General features: G+C 44.1%; 1 protein-coding gene across 1 annotated transcript; it reads left to right on the forward strand.

Moving 5' to 3' along the window:
* Positions 1 to 3,503: 3,503 nt before the first annotated feature.
* Nr0b1 (nuclear receptor subfamily 0 group B member 1) lies at positions 3,504 to 7,409 on the forward strand. The gene is made up of 2 exons (XM_005369741.3): positions 3,504 to 4,668; positions 7,092 to 7,409. The coding sequence occupies exons 1-2, from the start codon at positions 3,504 to 3,506 to the stop codon at positions 7,334 to 7,336; spliced, it is 1,410 nt and encodes a 469-aa protein (XP_005369798.1). The 3' UTR covers positions 7,337 to 7,409.
* Positions 7,410 to 8,050: the final 641 nt, after the last annotated feature.

Consider the following 8,050-nt stretch of genomic DNA (forward strand, 5'->3'; position numbering starts at 1 on the left):
AACAGAGGAGTCCTAATTTTTAACTGCTAACTCAGTTCTCTTTTTACTTTGCTGTACGGATTGTAACAACATTTGTACTAGGAGCTATGAATCTCACAAAGTCTGCTTCCTCCCTAAAGAGTCAGCAACACAGCGACTGTGTAGGAACAGGCTGCCTTTATGTTGTCAGATTACGATGTTCTTTCTTTCCAAAGTTAAAGTTGCCCAACAAGCACATTTTTGAGGACCTACTGTATGTAGAACAATAAACTAATTGGTAGGTACGGAGTGACAGATTCCTTGTATGCAAGCATCTTTGATATGGATTGGGAGAGACAATTGCTAAGCATCGTTTAACTAGGTAAACAGATCATCAGAGGCTAAGAAGAAAATAAAATTATAACTAGTGCCAGGTGGTGGTGGTGCACACTTTTAATCCCAGCACTTGGGAGGCAGAGGCAGGTGGATCTCTCTGAGTTTGAGACCAGCCTGGTCAACAGAGTGAGTTCCAAGACAACTGAGGAAGTTAGACAGAGAATGTTTGTCTGGAAAAAAACTATAACTAGCATTTGACATTAAGATGAAAGACTTGGGTAGCCTGTGTTTTAGCTAGGCTGCTTGGGAGTTAAGAAAAAAAAGATTGTTAAGCAGCAATATCAAGTATAATTAATGCAGGAACTTGAATATTCAAAATGACAATAATGGAATGGGCAATGAGTTAACATTGTCAATATGAATTCTTCTTGTAGATCTCAAAACCCAGGTGTAGTGATATTTCATTTGTATTTTAATAGTAAAGTCTGCCTGAAGATCAGGGAGTAAAACAGCCCCACTGGCCAGTCTTTCCCACCAGGCAGTGTAACACACACCTTTAATCCCAGAAACCACACTAGTTTGCCATAGAAACTGGGCAGTGCATGCCTTTAATCCAAGTGGTGCATGCCTTTAATCCCAGCCCTAGAAAGGAATATAAAACAGGAGGCGACCGTTCTCAGTCTCAGCCTCATTCTGAGACTCCTGGAGGATCTCAGGATAGCCACTTCAGACTGAGGTAGAGGTAAGAGCCAGTGGCTGACTGTTTTGCTTTTCTGACCCTCAGGTTGAAGCCCAGTTTCTGTCTCTGGGTTTTTATTACTTGTGCTATACCCCTGAGTAGTTTGAATCTGGAAATGGGGATATAGAGGATAAGTGGGGACAAGTGCTTGAATGGAGAATGAGGAGCTTCAGCAAGAGAGACAGCGTTATGATAGTGCTTTTCAGTATTACTTCTTGTTCCATAATGTATCCCCTGCTGTCCTAAAACTGAGACTTACCATGTTTAATAGTGTTCTAACAATTTTAAACAAATGAACTCATATATAAGAACTATATCATAGATACTACTGTCCACTTTTTACATGTAAAGTGCTGAGGAGCTTTCTTATGGTAGGTTGAACAATGGGCCCCCATGGGTGTGCAGGCCCTCGTCATAAGAAGCTGTGAATTTATTTATGGAGTGAAAGAGGTTTTGTAGATGTAATTAAGTTTAGGATTTTAAGATGGCAATATCCTTCTGGATTTTGTAGGTGGATTTAACACAATCGCAAACTTTCATAAAAAATCAGAGGTTAATATGGAGACCGAAGAGGGACTGGTGTGTTCAAGAGCCAAGGAATGCAGGCAGAAGCCTGAGGAGGCAAGGCAATAGATTCTTCCTTTGAACCACCAGAAATGAATGGTGCTGCCATTTTAGTCTAGTAAAACTGACTTTGGATTTCTGGTTCCTCAAACTGTCATATGATAGATTTATGTTATTTGTGTTGCTGTACACCACTACATTGGTGGCAACGTTTTTATAGCAACAATAAGAAGTATGTTCCCTAAGGCCATGGAACTACAAAATAACAAAACCAGGATTTAAATGGAGTTCATTAGATGCCGGGGCAAGAAATTAAACCTCTGTGACATAGGACCTATCAAAGGTAGAAAACAAATTAACTGTTGAGTACTCTGCCCTAAATGTGCCATGCATATCAAGCCTCCAAGACAAAGGGTGTATTACATAAGCTATGGCAAAAAGACTGTAAGAGAAGAATGTTACGAAACTCTTTCTTTTGTACAAAACAAAACCATTGCCATCTTGAACACATAGCAGTTATGGCTACCCATACAAGAGCCACATTAAACAAGATAAAAATAAATAAATAAATAAATAGATAGATAAATAATAAAAACCAAGGAAGTAGGGGGACATTAATTGGGATGAAGGGGAGAAGGAAATCAGCAGGAGAAGGTGACTAAGTGATGGTAATAGGGGCGAATATGATCACAGTAAAGTTTGCACTTGTATGAAATTGTCAAGACAACAGGGAAAACTGAGGGTGCCCTCAATTTTCTTATGTTTTCTTGGCCCCACAGAACTGAACGGGGAGGGAACAGAAGAGGAAGAGGGAGAATGGAAACCAGAGAGAGAGGTCCCATACCAATTGCTGTGTTCTAATCCCCTTTCCTGTTCAGTAACGCCAAAGGCTGGTGCTCTTAAAAGTTGGGGAGCTTGTGGGTATAAGAATTGGCAAGTTACACAAAGCCAGACAGTTGAATAAAGAGAATCCCCTATTCTCATGTGAAACTAAAGAAAGGAGGCTCCCAGACAAATGCCCAGCATTCGGGCTTTCTGAATCTTGTTTTTGTCATTAGTATCTTAGGATGGTTTGAAAGTAATCAGCTTTCTGCTTCTACAAAAGAATGAGAAGTTCCCACAGTAACAACCCTGCGATTATTATGTTCTCACGATTCAGCTACAAGTGCATACTGTTCGCAACCCCTGCCCCCAGCTCCTTGACCAGCATCCAGGACAGAATCGGTGATTAATTGAATTAAATTGAACATTTGTTATTGACTGCTTCCACCAATAATTTTCACATTTAAAGTGCATATGTGCATTCTGGGGATGGATTTCATTAAAACTCACGTGCAGGTAGTTTGGCTGGGGCTAAAGAGAAAGCATTTCAGCCTCTGTGTATGATGCTGACGCTACTAGTCTAGGGTCTACACTTTTCAAGGTCTTAGTAAACGAGAGCTCACCTTCCAAACGTTTTACAAAATGCAAGTTATACAAATTGTGATCACTCCATAAAAGTTTATAAAGATGCCATAGAAATGGACCGTTTCCCTGCTTAAGCACTTCTTCCCCCAATAAAGGGAATAGATTAGCTGTCCAAAGGCAAGAGTTGGAACAGAGCCCTAACTCGCTGCCCCAGGTTCACTACTCTTCCCCAGGTAGGGGAAAAAAGGATAGAGTGAGGAAGGAAGGGAGGGTCCACGAGCTCCAGCGCTGAGACGTTCCCCTTGGATTTCCAGCTTCTAAGGAGTGTTTGCCCCTTTGAACTTCTGAGGTCAGGAGCGCACACGTGCAAGCGCAAAGGCGCACCCCCCTCTGCGCCCTTGTCCAGGCGGAGGAGGCGGACGCGCTTGCGTGCGCGCTCAGTATAAATAAGTCCCAGGCGGCAGCCACTGGGCAGAACGGGCAGCAGGAGCCTCTGGCCATGGCGGGTGAGGACCACCCGTGGCAGGGCAGCATCCTCTACAATCTACTGATGAGTGCAAAGCAGAAGCAGGCAGCTGCAGAAGAGCCCAAGGTGCGCTTGGGGGCTCAGTGCTGGGGTTGCGCCTGCGGCTCTCAGTCCGTCGTGGGTGGGGAGGGACTGCCCGGCGGGCAAGCCATGCCCCTCCTGTACCGCTGCTGCTTTTGCGGGGAAAACCACCCGCGCCAGGGCAGCATCCTCTACTCTATGCTCACCAGCGCTAAGCAGTCAAATGCAGTGACCGAGGCGCCCAGAGCGCGATTCGGAGCTCCGTGCTGGGGTTGCGCCTGTGGCAGCGCCGAGCCCCTGGTGGGCAGAGAGGGGCTGCCGGCTGGCCGGGCCCCCTCACTCCTGTATCGTTGTTGCTTCTGCGGAGAGGAGCACCCAAGACAGGGCAGCATCTTGTACAGCTTGCTCACTAGCGCCAAGCAGACGCACGTGGCTCCGGAAGCTCCCGAGGCACGTCGCGGAGGCGAGTGGTGGCAGCTGTCCTACTGTACGCAGAGTGTGCATGGCCCTGAGGGGCTGGAGAGTGCACAGGCCATGACGGTCCTGTACCGCAACTATGTGTGCGGTGAAGAGCAGCCCCAGCAGAGCGGCGTTGCCTCTGGCACACCCGGGAGTGCGGATCAAATGCCCGCCGCTCCGGAAGAGCAGCCTAGGGCCCCCTTGTGGGACGCCTCCTCTGGCGTGCAGCGTCCGTTGGCACTCAAAAATCCACAGGTGGTGTGCGAGGCAGCATCAGCTGGCCTGTTGAAGACGCTGCGCTTCGTCAAGTACCTGCCCTGCTTCCAGATCTTGCCCCTGGATCAGCAGCTGGTGCTGGTACGGAGCTGTTGGGCGCCCCTACTCATGCTTGAGTTGGCCCAAGATCACCTGCACTTCGAGATGATGGAGATCTCTGAGCCCAGCGTGCTGCAGAAGATGCTCACTACCAGGCAGCAGGAGGCCGAGGGCGCGGAGCCTGCAGATACCCTGACCACAGAGCAGCCATCCGCGGAGGCTGTGCACCTGCCCTCAGCTGCTGCAATCCAAGCCATAAGGAGCTTCTTTATCAAGTGCTGGAGTCTGAACATCGATACCAAGGAGTACGCCTATCTGAAGGGGACCGTACTCTTTAACCCAGGTAAGCCTTGTGCACTGTCTCTCCAGGTCAGAAAAGCACCATCCCTACACACAGACACTTAGGAATTTTCAGCGGCTATAGGTGTGTTGGAGCCCACGTGACGCCTCCTGATGCGAAGCTGACGGACACATCCTGAATACCCTGCCAAGTGGGTGAGCTTCTGCCAGAAACTCCGTACTAAATGGATTGGGTGAGGAGTAAGCTTTTTACTTGCCCCCCCCCTACTTTTATTATCTGCTGCTACACAAGTTTCTGCCTTCGTGGGACATGGCTCTCTCTTCCCTCTTTAGCTGCCCCTGAAGTTCAGTAACATAACTTTAAAAACAACAAACCGTTTTTGCTCATTTCACACATGCTCTGCTTACATTCCTGTTTTCCAAATGTGCCTTTAAGAAGAGTTTGTGTTGTGTGCGGGGGGGGGGGGTAGGGTTGGAAGGGGTGTGTGTGATAAGTCTTTCTAAGCTCCTCCCCTTCAGGAGTTAGTTAGTAGTTCAGCCCAGCCCAGATACTGCAAGTCTGCAAAACACAAGTAGCTCAGGTGATTTGTTTTTGTTTTTGTTTTGTTTTTTTTTTTTTTTTTGTCTTTGTTTTTCGAGACAGGGTTTCTCTGTGGTTTTGGAGTCTGTTCTGGAACTAGCTCTTGTAGACCAGGCTGGTCTCAAACTCACAGAGATCCGCCTGCCTCTGCCTCCCGAGTGCTGGGATTAAAGGCGTGCGCCACCACCGCCCGGTGCTCAAGTGATTTTTGAGACCACATGAGAAACAGTTTTCTCCCTCTTTACAGCAATTCTTAATCCTGCTCTATTGAGATTCAAAGTGGAGACCAAGGTCTTAGCTTTCAGAAGTTGGTATTTCCAGCAGTTTCCCACTTTCCTTGACCCTGTTTCACAGCCTTTGCCTCCCCTTAACGCACACTTCTCCCTCCTCCCTCCTCCCTCCTCCTCCCTCCCTCCTTCCCTCTCTCCTCACTCACATTCTTCGTCTGTTTTTGAGTCCTCTCTCAATAGGAGTTTATCCCGCCAAATTGTATGTTTTTAAATAATAATAATGCACCCACATTTGTGTACGGTGTGACGTCTATAGAATATGGGGCCTCTTCCCTTATTACCTTTCTGTATCCCCTTGTTTTCATGTTTAAAACTTTATATATAACAAAGATACACAAGGTTTTAAATTATATATGAACATGTAACTAGGTTTTAACATAAGGAGATAAGTAAAGGCTAAGGCGCTATGTAAACTGTGGAGCCCAGCAGTTTTATCTATCTCCACTGAAGGGAAGTTTTGTGTGGGTAGAAGGGTACAGGTACCAGGGTAGGGCAGGAAGATGTGAAGAGGAGTTGGAAAGAAGGGCCAAACAAAACAGTCAAATGAGAATGCCATAAGGAACCCTCTATGTACACAATCAGATAGAGATTAAAGCTTGGGTGTCAGGACAGAACAGAAAGGAGGATGTTAATACGTGGACTGTTTTAGTTAGAATTGTAATCTAGATAAGTGTTTATTGTGTTCCTTTTTATGATTTGATATGTGTCTATAATAGGAATGTTTCTTTTCTGTCACGGTTTTGATTTTTAAAGCATCATGCTTTAAATTTGAATTTGTTAAATTTCATAGAAAAAAGGAAGGAAAATTATATCATCATTTAACTAAATCTGTTTCAAAGTTACTTTCAAATCATCTTACACTCTGTGATGCTTTTATGTCTATCTTTGAACCTTTTAATACCACTAAGAAGATACTTTAAAAAAGACTTTTCTGTCAGTACTTTTCTCCAAAAGAACCCTTTGGAACATGAATTAGAATCATATTTTTAAAACTTTTTTTCCAATTTGGAAAGCATGGTTAGTGAGTAAAATATTAATCCTTAGCATTTAATTCATTATGAACCTCTGAAGTAAACATCACCTTGGAGTCAAATAATACAAAACACAGTAGTTCGTGGTTTTGAGGGTTACAATCTAATGACTGGAAGTAGGTATAATTGTGGAAAGGAATGGTAAAATAGTTGCAACCTGGCAAAACTTCATATCATTATCAATTGGTATATTTCTCATAGGTATATTTCTCTTGAAATAACATCAGTTTCTTTCTCTTTTCACAGAACATGATCTGGAGCTGTGATGCATTCAGTTATATTCTAAGTGTGCTTTTGTTGGCTCGCCACCAGTGTTGTCTAAATGTGCTCAAACCTACTGCATATTCAATAGAAATCAGTGCATGTTCTTTCATTCTTAGAAGTGTTGTTTCTGAAAACTTAGGTCTGTTTTTAGCATGTTATTCTTGCCCCCAGAAAGCACTTTTAATCAAGAAGCTTGAGCCCTTTTTAACTGGAAAGGGACAAAAAAAAAATCTAATGTTGAATAAAAACGTAAGATCTCTGTATTGAGCTATTTGAAATCATGTGATTTTTCTACTTCCAGATCTGCCTGGCCTGCAGTGTGTGAAATACATCCAGGGCCTTCAGTGGAGAACCCAGGAGATCCTCACCGAGCACATCAGGATGATGCAGAGAGAATACCAGATCAGATCGGCTGAACTGAATAGTGCCCTTTTCCTGCTGAGATTCATCAGTACTGACGCCATCACTGAACTCTTTTTCAGACCCATCATTGGCGCAGTCAGCATGGATGACATGATGCTGGAAATGCTCTGCGCACAGTTGTGAAGGCATGTGGGCCACTCAAGTGCACTCTTCCATAGAAGAAGAAAATGGTAGCTGTAGGCAGGAGAGTGCTAAGTATAGTAAAAGCAAACTTTCTTGTATTTTTTACATGCATAGTATATTTGTATTTGATTGAAGAAATACTTTAGTTATAGACAATGTAAAACCCCCTCTGCTCCACACTGGTTCCTTATAAAGGAAAACATTTGCTAACAATAACATAACTCCATATATCTTTAAGATCACAGTACTATGCTAACAAGCTAATTTCACAAATGCAACTTCTCTTTCCATTGACCCAGCCAAATCAAATTTATAACAGTAAGTTTTAATAAAATTTAAAGCAGTAAGCATTAATTAATTAGAGAGTGTGTTCTTGGTGTATGTGTCTTCATTTATTTTTTTTGGGGGGGGGTTTCAAGACAGGGTTTCTCTGTACCTTTAGAGCCTGTCCTGGAACTAGCTCGTGTAGACCAGGCTGGCCTCGAACTCACAGAGATCTGTCTACCTCTGCCTCCCGAGTGCTGGGATTAAAGGCGTGCGCCACCACCACCCGGCTGCATCTTCAATTTTTTAATGTAGCTAACAATAACTGAAGGTATGTTTATAAGTAACTTCATGAGATTTAACAGTTTGTCAGTGCCAAAGAAAAGTTATTTTGTCTAGACTCATTTCTACCTCCATTAACTACATAAAAGATTGTCATTTTTCCTACTT

Source organism: Microtus ochrogaster, unplaced genomic scaffold, assembly GCF_000317375.1.
Source record: "Microtus ochrogaster isolate Prairie Vole_2 unplaced genomic scaffold, MicOch1.0 UNK58, whole genome shotgun sequence".
In the NCBI taxonomy this organism is placed as follows: Eukaryota; Metazoa; Chordata; class Mammalia; order Rodentia; family Cricetidae; genus Microtus; species Microtus ochrogaster.